The 23660-nt window shown below is 36.8% G+C and overlaps 1 protein-coding gene across 2 annotated transcripts in view; it reads right to left on the reverse strand.

Annotated features, from left to right (window-relative positions):
- Nucleotides 1–772: 772 nt before the first annotated feature.
- Nucleotides 773–23660, reverse strand: part of SELENOI (selenoprotein I) — a 44892-nt gene continuing 22004 nt past the window's right edge. Inside the window, exons 5-10 of one of the 2 annotated variants that reach the window (XM_059893430.1) lie at nucleotides 19875–20137; nucleotides 18828–18936; nucleotides 12870–12918; nucleotides 11253–11433; nucleotides 9504–9686; nucleotides 773–7478 (exon numbers count right to left, since the gene is read on the reverse strand). In XM_059893430.1, the coding sequence (XP_059749413.1) occupies nucleotides 7380–7478; nucleotides 9504–9686; nucleotides 11253–11433; nucleotides 12870–12918; nucleotides 18828–18936; nucleotides 19875–20137 (884 nt within the window). In that variant the 3' untranslated portion in view covers nucleotides 773–7379. Of the gene's footprint in view, nucleotides 7479–9503; nucleotides 9687–11252; nucleotides 11434–12869; nucleotides 12919–18827; nucleotides 18937–19874; nucleotides 20138–23660 lie in introns of those variants that run through there. The other variant, XM_059893431.1, reaches the window with a different exon arrangement.

Raw genomic sequence — 23660 nt, forward strand, 5'->3', positions numbered from 1 at the left:
ATCAGTAGCTAAACCCAAGCTGGTTACCCCTGCTGAGTGTCAGGCCCGTGCTAGGTGTCTGAGGTTTGCATTTATAAGGGAGGGGATAACTGCTACTGCGACCAAGAAGTTGGGAGAGCAGGGGGTTAAGAGCACATAAGCCAGAGAATTAGCCTGGGTTAAAATATGGGACATTTCCTCCCTCACCTTCTTTAAACCTGTTACAGAAAAAAATTTTAAATGCCCACTGCCAGAACTGGGAGACCAATTCTGATGTTAAAACAATAGGAAATATTCTCCTCAGAAGCCATGTTAGAAAATATGAGTTTTTATAAGAGCTTATGGTTTGTTCATATACTAAAGTTTAGGTGTATTAAGTGTGGATTATTAAGTTCTTGTGGAATTAGCCTGGAAAATTAACAGCATACATTAACACTCTTTCTATGGGAAGATGTTTTTGAGTATGAAACAACCACCTTACAAGCTAATGTAAGTGTGATCCAGTTACTGTGAGAACAATAAATATTGCCCAGTGCCCAGTTCTGGGAGAGCCAAGAGCAGTATATTATGAAAAGCCGTTACTGCCATCTTCCTGGTACTCTGCTCTCTGAAACAAGTCACAGGACTGTAGAACACCCAGGAGCTGATCAAACAAAACAAAACCTTTTAATATTTTGCTCTAAATTAATCAATGACTCTCTGAGACAAGTGACTGGACGTTATTTTTCTCCCCATAGCTCCCCTCCCCTTTTGCACCTACCAAGGAAAAACAAAGAAGACAATCTGAAAACAATTAAAAGGATTTAAAAATCATTTTCTCTTTACTTTTATTACAATAAATATTTATCAGTAACAGAATTAAACAATTTTAAGTTAAAACCTACTGCATTACTTTTGTGTTTCACAGCAGCAGAAATAAACACAAATCCAGTTGAAAGGGCAAGGCTTCCAGAATCCAGTGGCAAGAAACAGTCAAGGTCTTGATTATCTGGGCTAGCAACAGGATCACCGACGACACAATACTAATGGTGAAATGCACAGTTGTACTCTAGTTGCACATCGAATTATCTAAGACTTCACAACATCCCAGCTAAGGAATTTAAGCAAATTGTGAAGCCCCATTTCCCATAAGAGCTAGATTTTTCCCCCCATCAAGCCCAAGAGCACAACTGCTCCAGGGGCTGCCTTCTGGCCAGGAATGGGCCCCATCATCATTCAGACCCAGAAGCCTCAACTCTGGTGGAAGCAACCATCTTTCTCAAAAGCTTTCTGGCTCACACAATCCCTGGTGAAAGGGAAGGGGAAAGTGACATATGTCAAGGGCCTTTCTTGGGGACTGAGATGAATGGAAAGTAGGAAAGACTATGGCTCCAGATAAGGAAGAGGCTTCACGGAGTTATGGGCTACATGCAGATTTAGTCAACATGAAGAAACAGTCTAGTGAATGCTTACCGTCTTGCTGATAATCAAGAGTAGACTGCATGTATATACGAATATATCATACATATATATGCACAGAGAATATGTGTACATATTAAATATGCATATATACACACACCACACATAACCAGATAAAATAAATGCTACATTATTTGCTATGAACACAGCAAGTGCTAGACAGACCAGTTACTAACATGTTCAGTTAAACTACTTGGAAGGGAAAATAAGACTTCGCACGCCTTTCATCTTCTCTAATATATTCCACTTGTAGCAAACACATTCCAGTTACTTAAGTGGTATTGTTTCTAGGTACCTGAGAAGGGATGGAATCAGAATACTACAGAAAGCAACCTGCAACAGGACCAAGCTAAACAAATCAATAATTGATTCCGCCAGGATTCCTGCCCCCTATTCTTAGTCACAGGGCATGAAACCTTACTCAGAAAAGTATCGATTTCATTTCCTACAACTGGTTACAAACTTAATCTATTCTGTTAGATGGGAAGGGAAAGGGAGAAGGCAGGCAGCAGGGAGTTTACACCTCAGCAGTTGTTCGCTGCCTTCCCCTTTACCCACAGGAAATGCTACTTTAAAAAACAAAACTGAAATTTGGAGTTTAATACTGAATTCTGCTTTCTTGGCACATTCCAGAAAGAGGAAATGATTACATGTAGCTGGGTCTTTGTCTCCTGAATGGCTGCTCTAATGGGATAAGTTATATAAACAAAATAACCTACAAAAAATGTTCACATTGTGGGCAGTCTTAATTAGTACTTATTAAACTAAGTCTGATACTGAATGATACCAGTAATTCAAACAGATTCACAATGCAGCATTCATAGATCTCGTAAAATAAAACAGGACCCTCCTATAACCTGATTAGTAACATCAAGTACTAAACTGAACATGCTTCTGGTCAAGAACTTACTCTTCAGAGATTAAAAAGTGCTTCTCAAGAATATCAGAATCTAGAATTCAGGGTAAATTGTGTATGTTTCAATAAAAAGCCAGAATCAATTCCTATTCTAATTATTACCCATAGAAACTTCTCAAGAGAAGCCCTTAGCCTAAGAGCCATAAGGCATCCACAGCATTTAGCCACTCCTTGTGTCTACACTACTGTCTCTAATTACAATGTAGCATTAGGTGCTCCGTGGCCATGATCCAATTCACATGCTTTCAAAATAACACTACTCTGATTGAACCTGGCTTTCTAAGAAGGATTCTATGAAGAGCAAGACAGTGTGAATGGCCTGTGGGAGACAATACTTATGTTGTGTCCAAATGGACTCTCCTCAAGACAAGGCTTTGTTAAATTATTCTAGAATCACTCCATGTGCCATTTGCCAATTCTGGGGAGTGGGCCTTTCTGACCAAATGCAACACAACCCCCTCACTCAGGCCACCTGTGAAAAAGGCTACAGATGGCAAAACTTCTTTTGCTACCCAAAATATTAGCTCATTTAAGATCTGTCTGTAAGAAGAGCAGGTCTCTGCTTAAAAACAATCAATCAGCTAGATTACTATCTCTTGCATTTTTATTAAAAAGAAAAGCATTACTAGCATGTTTAAAAGGTTACATTTATTTTGCACTGTAGAAACCCTGGAAATAAATTAGCCAGTAAATCCAATTCCCATGGCTTCACACAAAGGAAAAAGTAAACACATTGCCACTTTCTCTGGAAGTTTAGACAACCATGATTTACCATATACCCTAAAGTAACTGCCTGCCAATAAGTCAGTCATTTGCACCACCGTCAAAGATGAAAAGTAAAATATACAAATCACATGGGTTACATAATTAATAAAGGAAAATCAGAAATTTACTTAAGCTTCCTAAAATGTACAGGGCATCACACTTTCAAGTTTCACAGTGATTAATTTAACACCGTTTTACTGTTAAAACTGTCACTTAAAATGTACATGTCAAAGTGCTTCGAATGCAGCATACTAGTTAAAATTCTTCCTGGAAGGTTCAAGTACTGGCAGCTCACTTAAGGTTATTCACCCACAGGGTGTTCAAGAATGGGCATGCTGCCTTACAAGGACACCTCATAGGACAAAGAAAATTCTAGTCTGACTTCACAAATTTCCTATAGAGTGCTCAGGCAAGTCCAGAACTGAGGTCAAGATAAAGGCCACTCTGAACATAAGAATCAACACAATCAAAGATGTCTGTATGTGTTTTTGGCTTATTTGGGGACCCGACATCAAATGTTCTAGTCCATCAGGTTTACTTTGTTCCCTCTGGCATGTTCCCAGTCCTTGACTAGTCAAGAGAGATAAGGCAATCGAGGAGATGTGAATGTGGCGAGATCTAGGGGCGAAAGAGCAAGTGGGCGTCTCTGTCCTAGACAGTGGCTAGTTAAAAACCCAGGTGAAGAATGAACAGGACGAGTTACAAATAGGCTTCTTGTTAAAATATAAAGGGGAAAAGTAGCCTTTGATTCAAACACCTTCAGATTATCTTTTTATCCTCCATAACTTAGAGAATCAAAGTCTGCTTTGGAAAGCAAGGTACATTCCAAATGTTTTTGGACTGACTACAAAATAAAATAATTCTTTGAAAACTGAACACTTAGGAGTCTTTCAAATTCACATTTGAACTTGAAGTTAGTAGAGGAATGACTAAGTTGTGACAATTTTAAACTGTGCACTGCAGAAGGATCATTGGGCACTAAAGTGACCTCTTCTTCCCCTTAAAGTGGATACTATGCCTGCTTTCTCCTTTGCATGTTCCCCCAATGCCCAGGCTCTAGGTCATGACCAATATTCTTTTGGTAACTATTTAGAATTTGGGCAACCCTAGACATACACTCCTCTTCCCAACAGCTCTATACTAAAAAAAAAATGAAATGTTGGTAATAGTACTATAACATTCTAGGCCATAATCAGCATTGAACCTTCTTTTTAAAATTACAATTAAAAGTAATTTAACCATGATATTATTAAAATGCCAGGGAAGACTATTTAGTTCTTTATGTGGAAGTTATTCACTCTATTCCCCTTAAGACTAGAATCCATAAACTATGTCTATTATACATTAAGGGAGGAATGTTGGTTAAATTGTGGCAATTTTAAACTGTACGTTACACTAGGATCATGAATGCTATTGAAGGATCATAAAAGGCAGCATTAACATACTCAGGTATTTTTTAAGATTTTTCTATCCCATGCCCCCCTCAAATACAGGGGAATTACTTTCTGACAAGCATAAAGGACATTTTTCATACCATAACCTGGAAAGAAACTTCTTACAGGTCTAGGTAATTTTGGTCAGAAGAAACACAAAGCAAACCTCTGGCCTGGCTAAGGCACTCTATTCTGAAATGTACAGAAAACATGCATGTATGACCAATCATGCCACTGCTCCCCAAAAGGCAGCTCAGTGTATGCTGGGAGAAAGGCTGGGGTGTGAACGCACTCCAAAATATCATGCATAAGCCTAAAATATATTTTATACTTCGGAAATGTTATGATAATTGGCAATGACGTAAATTCACAAGAGCTCTTTGTAATGAAGTCCTGCTTCGGCTGCTGTATCACTACATAACAAATGGGGGCTTTCATGATGCACTTCAAGACAGCAGACTAAACCAAGAAAAAGAGTCAACAGTACACTAAAGATTCACAAGTCCACAGTATTCTGAAACAGTTAATTACTCACTTTTCATCTTTCATGTTCTTGACAGCCATCTTTCTTTCATCAAACGATGCCAATAAAACTGACTATAGCATAATTCTTAACCACCATTGGGAAATATGTTATAACGTATAGGCACAAAACAATTTTCAAATAAACCTGATGCAACAGAAAAAGAGCAGAAACACACTTTGAGGTAAAACAGCCCCAAAATTACAGGACATGACCCTATGCCAGAAGTAAAGGGTTTTGTTGTTGTTGTTGTTGTTTTTACTATACTGTACATGGTAAAGAAAGCCTGTGGTCCACATCTGTCATTTTATAAATATTTATCCGTTCTTTTATAATACAGATTAACCTCATTTTTGTATACAAGGTCAACAAAACAATAAAATGATTAGCTCAGAACCTTAAAACAAAGCTTTGTTCCAGGCCCAAATTAACACTTTATCCAGTTCAATTTTACAGATGACACAGAACAAGGTATACAAAAAATAGTTACTTTTACTTAATTAGTTCATTCTCTGACCTCCATGATGGCAATTTATTAGCAAACATGAAATCACTACCCATATTTCCCTTCATCAATTTCTCACCTATTTTCAGTGTTCATTTTTGTCTCAGATAAAGTCACCAAATATACCTCAACCTTTACAATTTTTTAAAATGAGTACAGAACCATGTGTTAGCTCCTTGATGCCTCATTTCTAATAACCTGAATGACAATGATTAGACTTTACAAATTTAAAAACTGAAATATCAATTACATAGTTATTTTTACAAAGCAACAGACTAAAATCCAAAAGAGGAATACACTATAATTAAATTTGACGAAGGTCACATTCACAGATAAATAATGATTATGGATTTAATTACATATCAACACAGTGGTGCCTATTTTATCCAAGTGCAATCCATCCAAAAAAAAGGGTTTAAGATACACTCTTCATTCAAGCACAAAATTCATTCAGTGGAAAATAAAAGAAAATCAGCCAGTAAATTTCATCACCACCAAATTAAATGGAGACAAAATAAAAAAAGAAATAGAATATCCACATTCACAAAAAGGTGTGATCATAAAACAACCATATTAAAGTCAAAGAGATTTTTATGTTTGTCAGTAAACCTCAAAAATTACTCCAAGTCACATAAAGGGAGCACATACTCAGTAAGGCATATATATCAAAAATTGTCTTCAACTGGGGAAGTGAGCAAGTTGGGGAAGAGAGAATTTCTATTTCTTTATCCTGTACGAAATAAAAAACACAGCACTCTCTTCCACAGAAAAAGACAGCGGGAGAGAGGAAGGACAAATTAAATCAGAAAACTAATTTCGTAGTGAGGTTCACAGTAGTAATTTCATAGTGAGGTTCATGAGATTCCTAACTCCTAAGAAAATTTTTCTTATAAGGAAGCTTATCTGTGTTCCTCACAAGTAATTATTGTAAGACTGGGACTGTCACATGCATTCATACGATCATAGTTCATAGGCACCAAATCTCAGCGACTTGCAGCTGAGGGGGAAATAATGCCACATTTAAACAATGAACCATGCCAATGAGTGAGCTACAATTACAGTCCATTCTCTACTAAGTCTCAAGAGAATATTTTTCTTTAAAAGAAAATTAAACCATTTATCAAGATCCGTTCCATAACAAAGAGAGCCAGAATACTAGAGAATCTAAATATATATATATATATATATATATATATATATACATATATATATATATGTATATATATATATTAGCTCTCTTAGTACATGAGGACAAAAGGCATTTCCATGGGAAAGAGAAACCAGTATTTGGCAACTGTATATTGTTTTGTAATCATTTGGCATCTCTTGCTGAAGGTGACTTGCTCTTATCTTTTCCTTATGTTGGATTTGGGCTACTGATCGCTTCCACAGCTAAAGACCTACTACTAAGTACCAAATATGAAAACATATTGGGTCTTCTGAATGTTATCAGTGTTCCTAAACAAATTTGGGGGTTTTAAAAATAAAAACCAAGGCATCTTTAACTCTGTATGAACCAAAACATTACGGACTCCTGAAGCTAAAATTGCTAGGAACATTTCGCTGGTCTAACGTATATTATGTTTAACCAAAATATCACATGGCTTTATAAAAAACAAAATAAAAGAAGCTGGGAGTTAGTAGGTCCAAAATTCCACAAGTTCAGATCACATGTATCACTCCTGCTGTCCAAGTACCACACACACTGAGTTCCCATGTCTGTTAAGCAGATCAATTTAGTTCAATGGTGATGGATGAAATATTTACAAGCATCTTATTTACAGTACTTCTCTCTGTAGATTACAGGCCAATATTCTTTTCTTCCATTCCTAGTCAATCCGAGTTTGGTTTCCTCAATGAGAAGGGGTAAATCTGAAAATGGCTGCTCAGCTGCTTTACCTATAGAAAACCAGAACATGAGGCAATGACAAATACATACGTAATTTTTTTTAAAAAGCATACAGAATTCACCCTCTGGAGACAACAATTTACTGGCATGGCAAAAATCATCAGAAATGAAGAGGTTTTTCTGGACTAGGATAGCTGTAGAGCTAGCTGGCTAAATGAGTACTAGAACTACCCTGGGAGAGTTAGGACTTAAACTTGGGTCTGCCCAATTCCAAAACCTAGTCTTTCCAGAACCCTCCAGACCACACAGCCTTACATTCAAATCTACTGAAAAATTATAGGGTTAGTTGACTTATAGTATCTATCAGGTCAAATATTTACATATATGGTTAGAGTCAATGCTCACCTTGTTGTAACACTTCTAGGTAATCATTCCTAATCTGATGAAACAGTATAAAACTATATCTGTAAATTTTTGACAGTTTAAGCCATATTAGTTAGGGTATCCCTAGTGGATAGGCAAAAGCAAGGTAATGTGCCAGTTAGCAAATATGGTTTATTTAATCCTTCTTATTTCCATTTTTCTTCTTAATATTTACATTTCAATAGTTCAAGTGAATGTTTTTGTGTGGTCTAGCAAGTTTCACCTTCTGGTCAGAAGTTGTAGAAGTGTTAAGAGAGCAGAAAAGACAGACCAAAAAAAGACGCTCCTGGAATTTTATTTCAGTTAGCCTGAGCTTATATTTATTTTCCAGATTTTTAACAATGAAAATGTACTGCCTTTGTAATTTAAATGTGTTTTGGTTTGGTTTGGCGTGTGTATATGGTTTTCTAGAGATATGCTTCTGAGGGTTATAATAAGTTAAAACAATTATGAAAGACACTGGTAACTGTGCTCTACTTCATGCATATGACTGATGAAATATCAGAATAAAGACCTCAGAGTGTTGATATAAAGCATATAACGTTAAATTTGCACAAACAAAAACATAAATGATTATGTCTTCATGTCACAATTCATAGACTTATCATGGTTGTTTTCATCTATTTTGTTCCAACAAATGTGGGCTACTTTGGGGAGAAACACTAAGGCAAGAAACATATGCAAGGTATAAGAAGTTGTTATCAAGCATGACAGGTGCCTCCGTTTTAAAAACATGTCTGACAATACAGAAGTAAAGACATTTTGTTTCTCAAACTGATTCACAGCAGGGTTCCTTTCAAAACAAACATACCAAATAGAAGTATTTTTAAAGCCACAGAAATATGAATACCCTATCACATGACCCGATTGCTATGAAATTATCCTCAGAAAAAAAGAAAGTGAAGGAAAAAAAATATTATTCTAGACAGTTCACTTCAACTTTATTTATAATAGTGAAAATCTGGAAACAACCTAAATGATTAAAATAACTGAGTCATGGTTAAGTAAACTGATAATTATTAAGTAATCTCCTCGATGGAATACTGTACAGCAATTCAAAATCACAGTTATGAGACCATGCTAAGATATGTAAAATAATTAGAAAAGAATGTTACAGTGTGAGGAAAAAGAAACTAAACTGCATGGTTCTGATTTTCATTTTATTATACCTATCTTAGTCCATTTGTCCTGAAACCCGTTTCTTATTTTAGAAGAGAATATTAAAGTTTGCAGAATACTTCTTAAATCTACTCTCTTCTATACTTCCCCTTATAAAAATGCCCCTGAAGCTAAAGAAGCAAGCATAGAAACAGATAAACAACAAATAAGATGATTTTGTCCTATATATAATTAAAAGCACAAAAGAGTTTATAATTCTTTACCAAGAAAATGGTTTACATTTTGTCTCACTTAAAAACAAGAACTAATTCCTCACAATAATTATCTAGCTTTGAAGTTATTTGTAGTTACTACGACATACTCATTACAGAAACGATATTTGGCATCACATACCTGGATATTATCCAAAATTTAGAGAATATCCCAAAATTCTTCCAGCTACTATAATAAGCAAGTTTCTTCTGAAATTCTCCCTCACCTCCGTTCCACTATTTAAGAATCAAATGGAACCAATTTTGCTCTAGATTACTCACCACTCGTACTCCATAATGGATGTGGGCCAGAGTGAAAGCAGTTGTTAATGTAAACAGGAGAACGCTCTCAATGTAAGAGGCTACTCCTACATTTACCACTATGACAACCAAGAAGAGAGGAACCAGAAACCAATTCAAAGTTGGGCACCGGGTACTGCTCATTTGACAAACAATCAGATGACACTTGAAGTTATTAAAAAAAAAAGAGAGAGAGAATGAAAATTTAATTAGCAAAGCACGAGTCACTCCAACATTTAAAAAGCATTCAAGTACCTGTACATTACATTATTATCAAGTTCAGTAATTCTCAACTGCTCAGGAGCCCAACTGGACCTCTACCCCAACCTCCAAACCCGTGGACCCTCAGACCGTGTGTCAGAAGAGACTGGAAGATAACTTAGTAAGGATGCTACAGAAGGCACTCTTCTACTGGGTAACAGTTTGGATAAAAGAAATTTCTCCCAATTTTAAGATCCTACGATATACGACAACAATTTTCTCAGAACAACCCCCCCACAGTACCACACACCTAAATTTCTTCATGGTGATGAGGAGATGCTACCTCCAATTCAGTCATGTTATCATACAACACCTCAGAACCTCTTTGGCTCTCTTTACTTTCAACACCTTACTCAAATATAGTTTTATTCCTTCAGAGATACATTTTATACAATGCATTAATGTTTTCAGATCTTTAAACCCTATGAAATCAATATGACTTGGGATAGTAAACACAAGTTACACACATGGAAACATAAACTCAGTGGCTAAGTTAAAAAATAAAAACTTATTAAGGACCTGGCCTGAGCTAGAGCACAGGCTTCCTGGCTATCAGGACTAACAGGGTCTTTTCTCAAGTCCTCCTGATCTTTCCTCCCTGTCTGCCCTCTTGCTGGGCCATAGCAGAGAAAGGGATTTTTTAACGTATGTAGTATTTATTACAAAGTTTTTAATTCTATGTTATTAATTTAAAAATCAGTTGATTAAAAAACGTGTGTGTGTGTGTGTGTGTGTGTGTGTGTGTGTGTCTATGTTTCCTCTCTCAAAAACCCCTTCCAAGCTCCCTAAATTAATCGTTAGATCTGCTGCCATTTCAACCACACTATAAATAATATTTAGAGTCTGAAGGGAATTATTCCATGAATTCTTCAACAGGCAACCAAAACAAAAAATTTAAATTATGCCATGGTTCCAAAATACTATAGCAGTTCCCAAATCCTATTGGTTTCAAACAAAAAAATAAAATAACTTTCAAAATTAATTACATGGGACTGAGTGAACTGATGAGGATGAGTATAATTTTTGTAACTTTCTGTCTGAATTAAAAAAAAAAAAAATCCAACAAGGACTCAGAGGCAAAGAATATACAAATCAATTTTCACTGCAAAGTAAAGGAGCTGTTACAGTGGAGGATTACTGGACTGAATGTCAATATTATGACATAGTATGAGTGTGTTTCATGTTTGGTAATTGCAATCATTGTTGCTTTTGTTGTGGTCATCCATGTACAATGCTTGGTGTCAGTCTATTTATCTCTTGTAAAAATAAAATACAGTGTGTGTGTGTGTGAAAAAAAAAAAAAAACTTTCAGCGTGTTCTGTCTTTGAGGTTATTATGCTTTCAAATTTCTGATTTAAGATATTTAAATTAAAATCTGCTTATTCTAATACTATATAAGGTTTCTCAAACTATTGAATTCTGTCAAATATTTCTTATATGTATGATGATTTTTAAAAGAAAAAATCTTACTGTGATATTGGCAAAGGCTGTTCCAACCATTAAGTAGAATACTCTAGGATGTAACTCTAAAATATCTGAAGGTGACCGGAGGATCCATGCTGTAGACAAAATGAATAGCAAACATGGAGAAAAGAAGGGAACCATAGCTTCATAGACTGAATTGTGTTTCAAGGTGTTATTTTTATAGCTTCTGAAAAAAAAATCAAGTAATACAAAGAACATTATTACATATAAAAACACTGTACTTGTATTTCATAGTTTTCAAAGTACTTTCACACTTATTCTCTTATTTTTATTCACAATAACCCCATGGCATAGGTAGAACCAACATTATTAATCCCATTTTAGAGACAGGTTAAGTGAGGATGTGAGAATTTAAATTTACATAACTTGCTACCAAGTGGCAGGGCCAGGACTAGAATGGAAGTCTTCTGACCCCTAGTCTCACTTTTCCCTCTGGAATGTAAAGATGAATAAAACTTGGACTGTGTCCTATGAGATTATATTCTAATAGGAAAAATAAATATTTTTCCTATTAGAATATAATAGGAAAAATTTCCTATTTTTCCTAGGAAAAATAAATACCATGGTGCTACTATGATACACAACTTAAGAGTGAAAGACTCTGAAATGAGATGGTCTACAGCATATCTTAGTGGCTCTGGGCACACAGGTGGTACTCTCATATATGTTTGCTCATCTGAACTGAACCCTCAATCCTCATCCCGGTTCTGCCACTAATTACATAACCTTAGGCAAAATACTGCCCAATCAGGACAGGACCTCAACTTTAGAAGAAGAGGAAGACATGACTCAAATCACCTCTAAGGCCTTCAGAGCTTTAAATTTTATGGCGTCTATGAATGACTGCCAGTGGCCGTAAAGAGGGTAGATTCATAGAGCTTGGCTTGACATGGATAGGACTGTGCAAGACAGATTTGAGCACTGAAGGATGAAGTGGGAAGTACAAGAAAGTGTTCCAAGTAGAGGAAACAGGAGTAGAGGAAAGAGAGGGAGCAAAAGTACTGAGGAATGAAAGAACAAAATGCATTCAGGTCACATAAATGAACTCAGCGTGGCTGAGCCAAAGTGGAGAAGTGCATAGATCAGAGATGCGACTCCACCAGGGCAACTCCCCTCCCAACCCCTACACACTCCTCCGGCCGGAATTCCATATGGCGCTCTTTGAGAAGAGGCGGCATAGGTCCAGGATTTGGTCCTCAACTACACAAGTTGAAAAGTTTTATTGTATGATCATGCTAACTAAACTTACACATAATCAATTTCTAAAAACTTATAATCAATTTCTAAAAAGAACGTAAACCTATCAATATTTGACAGGAACATACTCCCTCCTGATTCACTCACAAAAAAATGACAAATTAGAAGACTGTTTGGTGAGCCCAAAACTCTTACCAAAAAACTAGTAGTTCTGGGCTATGGTTGAACTGACTACGCAAGCCACCACAGACAAATTATCCTAACCTCATTCTAGATTCAAAATACAGGTTTCATGACCTTTTCAAAATGCCCAGATTCCAAAAGAAAGAAATCCTAAAATTCACCTAAATAACAATTTCTAAAGATTTTCATATTTCTTGCCCAATTAAAAAATAAAATACTTACCTGAAAAAGTTTAATAAACTCATTGGAAGAGTCACGCATAATGCACAACCTAAAGGGAAGAATATTTAAATTATCATGAATTATTATTCAAGAGTCATTTTTATAATAATCAAATACATACAAACTATGTAATATTTTTAGACCTGATAATTTTCAGGTTCAGGATTACTTCTGTAATGAAATTAAATACATTTTTGAACAGCATTTACAACTGGAAGAGCGGCAGTACGGTTTGGTGATTCAGAGCAGAGACTCAAGGAGCCAGAGTGGGATGAATCTCAGCTGTGCTACCAACTGGTCATGTGACTTCAGGCAAATTAACTTTTCAGTGCCTCAGTTTCCTCTTTTATAAAATAGAGATAATAGTAGTATCAACCCCATAGGGTTTTGAGAATTTAATGAGTTATTACATGCAAAGACACCTGGAACAGTACCTGGTATATAGTAAATTGCACAGCCAGTATAAGTTATGTATTGGAAGAGGGGACAATTAATAAATCCTGCTGCTTGCTTTACACTTATCTTTACCTCCCTAGCATTCTTAATTTCTCCCCCTACCCTATACACTAATTCTTTCCCCTGAAACCTAAAAAGGACGGCCTTCCCAAGAAGCCTTACCATTGCTTCTGCTGCTCTTACTATCTACTTATCTTACTCTGCTATTTCCTATCACTCACCAAACTTTCCTGTTGTCTTCATTTCCTCAGCACTCATTCATTCTGCCTCCCCTCTGCAGAAACTGTACTTCTTGAAATTTATCAAGCTCTCCTAATAGTCAAATTCAGTATCCTTTCTTCATTCCTGACTTCTAAGTAAGATGACTCCGCTGACTATCCACTAACTGCAATTCTTTCCTCCCTTGGCCTTTGTGATTCCATTCACCCAATACTCCTGTTAGCCATCCAACCATTACATTTGGTGTCCCTTTTTGGTAAGCTACCTCCTGCATATTCCTAACTGGATGTTTGACTGTGCATGTACACTCCCTCAGAGAATCTTCTCTTCAGCTTTAACGATAAGCTACCTGCAGATGACTCCAAAATCTAATTATGTACTCTTGGGCAAATCAGACAATCTCTCTGAGCTCCAGATTCCACAGCTGTACCATGAGGATGGTTTAAATGATTTTCTAGTGACCCCTGAATCTGATTCTGTGATCTATAGAGATGTAAAGTTCTAATCTTTCTCTGTTTCAAACTCCAAATCAATATATGTGGCAACTTTCTGGACACTTCATTTGGATATTTCCTTGTCACTCAACATATTAGCCCATTCTGGACTCCTGGTGACTAAACTTGGCTTGGGGGGCCGGGGGCAGTGGTCAATGCAGCTGTGACCTTAAGAATCAAAGAGAGAAGAACACTCCTTCAAAACAATTCCTAAGGCATCTTGCTAAAAACAGATGAAAAGGGGCTTCCCTGCTGGCATAGTCATTAAGAATCTGCCTGCCAATGCAGGGGACATGGGTTCCATCCCTGCTCTGGGAAGGTCCCACATGCCGTGGAGCAACTAAGCCCATGCGCCACAACTACTGAGCCTGCGCTCTAGAGCCTGCGAGCCACAACTACTGAAGCCCGCGTGCCTGGAGCCCGTGCTCCGCAACAACAGAAGCCACTGCAATGAGAAGCCTGCGTGCCACAACAAAGAGTAGCCCCCGCTTGCCGCAACTAGAGAAAGCCTGTGCGCAGCAACGAAAACCCAATGCAGCCAAAAATAAATAAATAAATAAACAAATTTATTAAAAGAAAGATGAAAAAACTAGAATTCACCGAACAGAAATCTCATCTCAAAAGATGAATTACTCTACTACTTTCAAGCCCAAATGGAACAAAGTTCCCTGAGTTAAAAGATCTTAGAGGGAGTGGAAGAGAAGACAAGATGTCCTCAATGTCCTCAGAAATTTTTAGCAGCTCATTCCATGTCAAGCTGGGGAGCACACTGTTAGGGAGCCAGGGCTAAATGAATTAACCCAGAATCATCTGTAGCTTTGAGGTGTTGAAAATAGGCTGAGAGAAACATGCAAAAGATTTGGTATCAAGAGTTTTTTAGTTTAAAACATCCTAAAATAGCTTTATCTTAATTAAGTGCAGTAAGACTGTAGAAAGCCTGAGCTCTATATAGGTTGCCAAAGAGAAACACTGTATCTTCTATTTCTCCTCTAAATAACACTCCATGTACTTTCTATAAAGAATATTTAATTGTTAAATACTTGTCTATTAAAACTCTATATAATGATAGTGATAGAACCCCTACATATGTAGACCTGCTTTTCTTATTACCATAGGAAGGCCTAGACTTCATAATATAAGAAACAATAGCTATAGAGAAATCAGAATAGAATTCATAAAAAAGGATTGATCAGAATGAGATGAACACCAAGGATAACATGGTCACAACAAATATTTTGGTTCCTCGTATTTCCAGGCTTAAATAAAAACTTCAATAAAAACCAACAAGACAAAAAATACTTTCACGAAAGTAAAAAAGACAACAAACAAGGGGGAAAATGTCATTTATATCAAAACAAAGATTAATATACCTAATAGATAAAGAGCTTCTAAAAGTAAAGGAAGTGGTTAACAATCGTAATGCAAAAATTGACTCGAGATACAAAGAAAAAAGAAATATAAATGGCTCTCAAACACTAGAAAAGTTCATCCATAATAAGAGAAATGCAAATTAAAACTATACAGATATATCATTTCTTACCTATCACAGACTGGCAAATATCCAAAAGTTTGACAACATACTACATTGGTAAAACTAAATAAACAAGTACTTTCATGGCTGATGGGAATTCAAAAATCAGATAACATATGGAAGGGAATATGGGAATATTTAGTGAAATTGCATACATTTGTCCTTACTAACAATTCTACTTCTAGAGATCTCTTCTAAAATACCCTGGGAAAAATATGAACAGACATATATATGTACAAGACGATTTATTGCAGCAATTTGTACAACAGCAAAAGACCGGAAGTAACACAAATGTCCATCAGTAGAAGGTTGTTTGAATAAACAATGGTACATCCACACAATGAAGTACTGTACCAGGCAGCTGTAAGAAGAAATGAGGAAGATCCCTAAACATCACTATGCAGTGATCTCTAAGATATACTATTATGTGGAGGGGAAAAAAAAAAGAAGCACGTGTAGTAAAATATGTACAGTATGCTACCATTTATCTATGAAAGGGGGTGATAAAACCCCCCCCACACACTTACTTATATTAAGAAAGAAACAATGAAAAGATAAACCAAAAAATTAAAAACTAAGAATAGTTAACTATGAGGGAAGAAAAGACTAGGGTAGTGATAGACTAGACTTCTTTGAATATATCTTGTTTTATATATAGATTTGACTTTGTAATCATGTGAATACACTACATAATTATAAAGGAAAAATAAATTTTAAAAGAAAAAGTAATCCATAAATATCAAAAGTAAAATGAAACTAACTTAAATGTACATATCCACAGATGGTGGCATAACCACAGAATGGGAACTTTAGACTATAATAACCTGACTGGGCATTCTCTAGTGGGATAAACCATAGGGCAAATGGAACTGCAAAAAACCAAAATCTTCAACGATTTCCAGTAATCATATGTCGCTGATTTTGGAACTACATTCTCAGACTGTTGTGGGTATTTTATGGAATAACACAAATGAATAATTATTTTGTGTCGTTGAAAGCAAAGACTTTTGTCAGAGTTTAAAGGATATACAAATATAAGATCAACTAGGTTAAGTAAAAGATCTGTATCATCAAATATGATTTGGAATTATCAGTATGAATTTATGAGGTACTTTACCAAAAAACAAACTTTATTCCCTGGCTATCCACTGAATGAATGGATTCCTAAGCAATGATCATCAGCGACTGTTAGTACCACTAGGTGAAGAGTTGAGGCAGAACTTGGGAAGAGATGGAACAGATGTACAATACCTCATCCCTCTAGTCATTACTGATACCACAGACAGAAAGACAACTAGCTATCGTGTGCCCCCTAATGTGATGCAATAGGAAGTACCATTACCTAATAAGTATTGCTGCCAAAAATTATAAATTACAAAGAAACTTATATGCCTATTAAAGTACCCACTTAACATTCAAAAATATATCTCCTATGTCAGAGATTCCATTTTATCTTTAAATAAACATTTAAATGTAAAATGCAGCAAACCTGCCACAGGACAAGGTGCATAAATCAAAAGATTCACTCATGAATGACAGCTGGAGATGAAAAATAGCTAGCCTTTTCAAGGTAAAGAAATCAGTTTATACAGGCACCCAAAAATGAACATTTGTTAGATTACAGCAGGGTTCCTAAAATATCTGCAGTCCAGAGCCACAGAAAATCCCCAAACTACTCCTTTTCTGAAAGCCAGTGCTTAATGCACCATCTTCTCAGCTGTTTCTAAGCCTTCAATTCCCGTTCTGTAACCAAGGTTCACAGACAGACGGAGGGAGGATTAATTTTTAGATAAGAGAACAGAGCAACAGCCAACAAGTTTTTTTCTTTTACACTACAAAGGTCTTAGTGTCACTCCTGGTGCCCCAAATAACAACCCAGATTCCTCTTCCCCTTTGCCTCTCTCCATAAAAACACTCTCCCCCACTCAATCATCCTGTAGATATTCCCTTTGGCTAAAATCAAAAAGGAAACATTACCATGATCAAAACCTTTACCTAGCATTCAAAGGCTTAAGAAAAAGGGTTTCTGAGAGGAACAGAAGCTCAATTTTTGGAGTGGATGTATTGTAAAGTAAACTCTGTGTTTCGTCATTCTATTTCCTCAAACTAACAATCTTCAGTTTTGAGATAAGTATTGAAATCAATACCGAACGTCCAACTAAACGTGGATCCTCCAATACAGTCTAGATTAATTTGAATAGTTAGTTTACAGGGTTTGTGTGATCTATTTCGGTATTGCCTTCTGATTAGAAATACCTTGGTGCTGAACAAAAACAAAACAAAGCAAAACAAACAAACAAACAAAACAACTAATACTAAACTTTCATTGGGTTATTTGTATGGAAATATGTTAATATAAATGTTTCAGACATTACATGAAATTTCTAAAAATCTTATATGTTCTGGTATAATGTCATAATCCTAGTTATTACTTTAAAATGTATATCTCAGAAATAACTAATTTTCTTGTCAACTGCATTATTATGAACTTTCATCAAATCTTTAACCGTGGTCATTTTTAAGTCTTTTGTCATTTACAGACAGTTCTGGGTGTACTCTGATGCTTTTGCAAATATGTTCCTATAAAAGGGTTTCATCTTCAAGAAATTCATGGAAAAGACTCTGACAAGTACAGGTTTCTGGTAACTGACTGTACTGCTGAACTGAATGAATAAGCATTTTCAGAACTCTAATGGAAAACTGATGAACTCATAAAAGTGCTAACAAAAGATCAAGATGAAAAAAAAAATGAATTACATGGGACTGAGTGAACTGATGAGGATGAGTATAATTTCTGTGACTTTCTGTTTGAATTTAAAAAAAAAAAAAAATCCCACAAGGACTCAGAGGCAAAGAATATACAAATCAATTTTCACTGCAAAGTAAAGGAGCTGTTACAGTGGAGGATTACTGGACTGAATGTCAATATTATGACATAGTATGAGTGTGTTTCATGTTTGGTAATTGCAATCATTGTTGCTTTTGTTGTGGTCATCCATGTACAATGCTTGGTGTCAGTCTATTTATCTCTTGTAAAAATAAAATACAGTGTGTGTGTGTGTGGAAAAAAAAAAAAAACAAAGCAAAACAAAGCAACCTTATTTTCCTTAAGGGTCTGGCTGAAGCCCTGCAGGGTTGCGGGGTTCTGCTTTTGCTGCAGGGCGTGCAGGCGGGCGGGGAGGTGCTGCTGGTTATAATCAAACACTGGCTTTGATAACAAAGCGATGTTACAACAGGCTTCAACATGGAGCTTCTTACCAATGATCATTGCAGTGAATAGGTCTCTATATAAGAAATTAAACAGGAAAGGTTCATACCAGGCCTCAACTCCCACAATCGCAGTCACTATGTAGACAAAAGAAATAGTCTGGAAGGAAAATGCAGACAAAAGTATACAGAGCATTAACAGCTGGAAAGATCAGGGAGTCAATCACGCTTTATGCAGCATTAAGTCTAGTAAACAGTTTTAGTAAAAGCAAGAAGTATGCTTAAATTTGATATGGTGGCAAGTCTTCTTGCCTTTAAAAATAGTTTTTTCAGCCAACAACACCATAAAATAACTAACTTCTAGACAATGCAAACAACTGGCCTCATAAGGCACCTCGTAAATTGGTTTAGCCACACGATGTTCCAATTTGCCCACCCAATCACTTTCTTCAAACACACTCCAACTTCTGATTCTTTACTGAAGCCTTAGGTGTAGACGGGCAAAATGGCAACACAAAAAGCTGGGATTCTAAGGCAGGGAGAGTTAATAGCAAGCCTATAAAGTAAGAGGAAAACAAATCTCTCTACTCACTGAAAAGTTGGCAATGCAGACAAAAAGCCAACAATTTAATTATAAGCGCATAACTTTCTTTATAAAATCAACAGTTTCAATGAATGTTTGTTAAGAAACAGTTCATTTTTTGGTGTAATAATGGCATTGTAGTTATGTTTTTTAAAAAGAACTCTTACCACTTAGAGATATATAGCAAAATATTTATCACATAATGCCAGGATTTTCCTTTAACGTAATTGGAAGGAGGGTGAGGAAGAGTACATGTGAAACTAGACTGGCCAAGTGTTAACTGCTCAAGCTAAGTAACAGGTACATAAGGGTTCACTATACTATTCTCTCTACTTTTGTACATATTGGAAATTTTCCATAAATAAGTAAAAATAATATAAAATAAAAAGGAAAAAAATGTTAAAGCACCCATCAGTTCTAACCAAAAAAGTAAAAGGTCAATAAAGAAGGAATAACAAAAACTTTCCCCAAAATTCATGGCAATGTTGAAAATTTAAGGAAGAACCCATACTTACCACCTGGCTAACGTCATATCCCCATGGCAGGAAAAGAATCCCTGTGTTATACTTCTCCCAGTGGGACAGGATGAAAGAAAATAAAACTACCCATAGCAGGAGATAAAGAACAAAAACACTGACACCAGATGATCCTCGTCCAAAAATGGAATACACAGTTACAACGAAGTAAACACATGACCAACTATCCAGGCCATGGTCACAAAGCTCCCCTAACGGGGTGCTGGAATTGGTTCTACGGGCTTGCTTTCCATCCACACCATCTGCAACAAAAACACATTACCACAGGAACAGGTCAACAACTGCACCAGTCTGGAGAAAGTCTTCTTTAATAAAATGGAGAGAAACAAAACAAAACAGACGAGCATATCATAGGAATGTTGATTAACTAAATTATAACTATCAGACAGTACTATAAAAATCCAACCTTTAATTCCTGCAATGCAAGGATTTCAGAAATAAAATCTGTAATTTCTCAAAGCTTGATCTAAAAATTAAAATGTTAAATCACACTGAATGGTGTCTATTTTAGATCTGAGGAAGAAGCATTCTAGTTGGGCTCTGAATTCCTCCAAATCTGCCTAACAACTAACTGAGTTATTCCACTAGCTGCAAATTCTTAACCCTCCAGAGAATATTCAATAGTTGTTCATTATAATTTATCTAACTATTCCTTGCTCTAGGATCCAAATACACTCAGTTACTTCAGTCATAACACCTGTTTCATCTTGTTTGATATCACAGTTACTTCTTTACAGATGGACCACCTCCATAATTTTAAGTGCTTTCCAAAAAGGCTTTGCAACACAGTACGTGTTGAGTAAATATAAGAATAAATTTATTGAATAAATTGAATTTACTGAATAAATTGGGAGATTGGGATTGACATATATACACTAATATGTATAAAATGGATAATTAATAAGAACCTGCTGTATAAAAAAATAAATAATATTCAAAAAAAATTTATTGAAACTGTACAATGCACTATTTTTTAAATTAATTTTTATTGGGGTATAGTTGATTTACAATGCTGTGTTAGTCTGCTGTACAGCAAAGTGAATCAGTTACACATGTACATATATCCACTCTTTCTTAGATTCTTTTCCCATATAGGTCATTACAGGGTATTGAGGAGAGTTCCCTGCGAAGCACTATTCTTGATGCTGTGAAGACTATAAAAATCTTAGAATAGAATAAACTAAGTTTGTGCCCCCAAAGAGTTTACAATTGAGAAAGGAGACAAAACATGACAGTTACAGATATGATGTATCACAAACCAGAGAAGAGTACAGAAAAGGGACGAGTTCTCTTCAGGCTAAAATAAGCTAGACTGGTTTTCCTGACAAGATGAAATCTGAGTGGGGACCTAAAGAATGAGTTGGATTTCAGTAGATAGGAGATAAAGGAGTGTGTCATTTCAAGAGAAGGGAGTGCTATCGGCAAAAACACCGAGATGGAAAAGCACATGTGTGTGCAGAGAATGCCAAGTAGTTTAATTTGACCAGAAACTGGCCTGTGAAGAGGGCAGTCTAAACTGGCCTGTGAAGAGGGCAGTCTAAACTGGCCTGTGAAGAGGGCAGTCTAAACTGGCATGTGAAGAGGGCAGTCTAAACTGGCATGTGAAGAGGGCAGTCTAAACTGGCATGTGAAGAGGGCAGTCTAAACTGGTATGTGAAGAGGGCAGTCTAAACTGGTATGTGAAGAGGGCAGTATAAACTAGTATGTGAAGAGGGCAGTCTAAAGAGGCTAGAAGGGAGGTTTGAGCCAGTTTAAAGGTATTAGAGAGTCTGAGGAGCTACTAAAATTATCTGAGGATTACAAAGAGTAAAAGCAATGAAGTGCTTCAGGAAGATCCACTTGATAATCAGTGTGAAGGACAGGCTGGGAGAGGAACCCTAATTAGTAAGCCTAAATTGAGATGGAATGCAGTGGGAATAAAAAGCTGGAGGCGGGAGAGATATTAAGAAAATAAAAATGACAATGCAACAAAAGAGGAGAGGTGAGGCCGAAGGACAAGAAGACCACCTCCAAAATCTCCCGTCTGTGTAACTAAGAGAGTGGCAGTATTAACAGAAATAAGAAAATCTGAAGGAGCAAGACGGATAGAAAAGATCTGAGTACAGTTTTAGATGTTGAAATTGAAGTGTTGGCAGGACATCCACATGGTAATGTCAAGCAACTCAGCCTAAGGGTACTTACTGATCTATCTATCAGAAGATAGATAAGGGCTAGATACTAACACGGGAGTCAACTCAACAGTGTTAAGGATCAGGATTACCAAGGGAATAAGGAAGGAGAAAGAGAAAGCACACTGGAACACCTTCATACAGGGGCAAAAACAGAGGAGCCTGGGCGGGGGCGGGGAAGAAGAGGGGAAGAGGAAGAGAGAATGGTACAACCTAGTTAAAAAGGAAGAAGAGTCTGAATTATAAAACTTCCTCCTCCAAACAAACAGTTTTGTTAATTAAGTGCATCAGAATTAGACTAATTGTAAAGATTCAGATTCAAGGAATTAAAAATTCCTTATCATTACTGTGTTTATCTTGCTCACAGCAGTATTATCCCCAGTGCCTAGCTCAGTCTGTGTCAAAGAGGGTCTTTAAAAATATTGTTGAAGGAATATATGAAAGGATGAATCTCAAACTCTTGCCCAAACACTGTAGATCTCTGTTATATAGGATTGGGAACTTTTCTGCCCCCAAGTAGTTAAAATATATCCTAAAAGTCTTTTCTTATTATTTGCTGACTTAATTTCCTATTCTCAGTGCAACTTCTGTGCAGTTATTACAAATATTATATTCATGAACTACATATTAACTAGGTTTTGTACGTCTTCTCACTGAACCCATTCTAGCCCCATAAGTCTGGGGTCTAGATAAGTCTCACAACGTTTTTTCGTAAGAAAGGCAATTCAGCGCATAACCTATATATTATGAAAAAACCACCAGCAGAACCTACAGCAGCACCCTGTGATCAAACACACTGATATTTCTGCAGCAAAGTGTAAGAATAATCACACTAGTAGTATAAATGAAGATTATAAATTGTTGCTTCAAGGCAGGTTTTGCAACAAACAGTTCAGGTTAGATCAGGATTTTTGCCAGAATTGTGGAGACCTGAAACAGGTAGATGGTACAGTATTTCAAAAGACTCTTACGGGGACTTCCCCAGTGGTGCAGTGGTTAAGAATCCGCCTGCCAATGCAGGGGACACAGGTTTGAGCCCTGGTTCGGGAAGATCCCACATGCCGCGGAGCAACTAAGCCCATGCGCCACAACTACTGAGCCTGCGCTCTAGAGCCCGCGAGCCACAACTACTGAGCCTGTGTGCCACAACTACTGAAGCCTGTGCACCTAGAGCCTGTGCTCCACAACAAGAGAAGCCACCTCGGGACTTGCCTGGTGGTGCAGTGGTTAGGAATCCACCTGCCAGTGCAGGGGACACAGGTTCGAGCCCTGGTCCCGGAGGATCCCACATGCTGTGGAGCAACTAAGCCTGTGCGCCTCAACTACTGAACCCATGTGCCATAACTGCTGAAGCCTGCGCACTTAGGGGCTGTGCTCCGCAACAAGAGAAGCCACCGCAATGAGAAGCCCGCGCACTGCAACAAAGAGTAGCCCCCGCTCACCGCAACTAGAGAAAGCCCGCATGCAGCAACAAAGACCCAATGCAGCCAAAAATTTAAAAAATAAATTAATTTTAAAAAAAAAGAGAAGCCACCTCAGTGAGAAGCTCACGCACTGCAACAAAGACCAACGCAGCCAATAAATAAATAAATAAATA

The sequence above is a fragment of the Balaenoptera ricei genome, chromosome 13 (assembly GCF_028023285.1).
Source record: "Balaenoptera ricei isolate mBalRic1 chromosome 13, mBalRic1.hap2, whole genome shotgun sequence".
Lineage (NCBI taxonomy): Eukaryota > Metazoa > Chordata > Mammalia > Artiodactyla > Balaenopteridae > Balaenoptera > Balaenoptera ricei.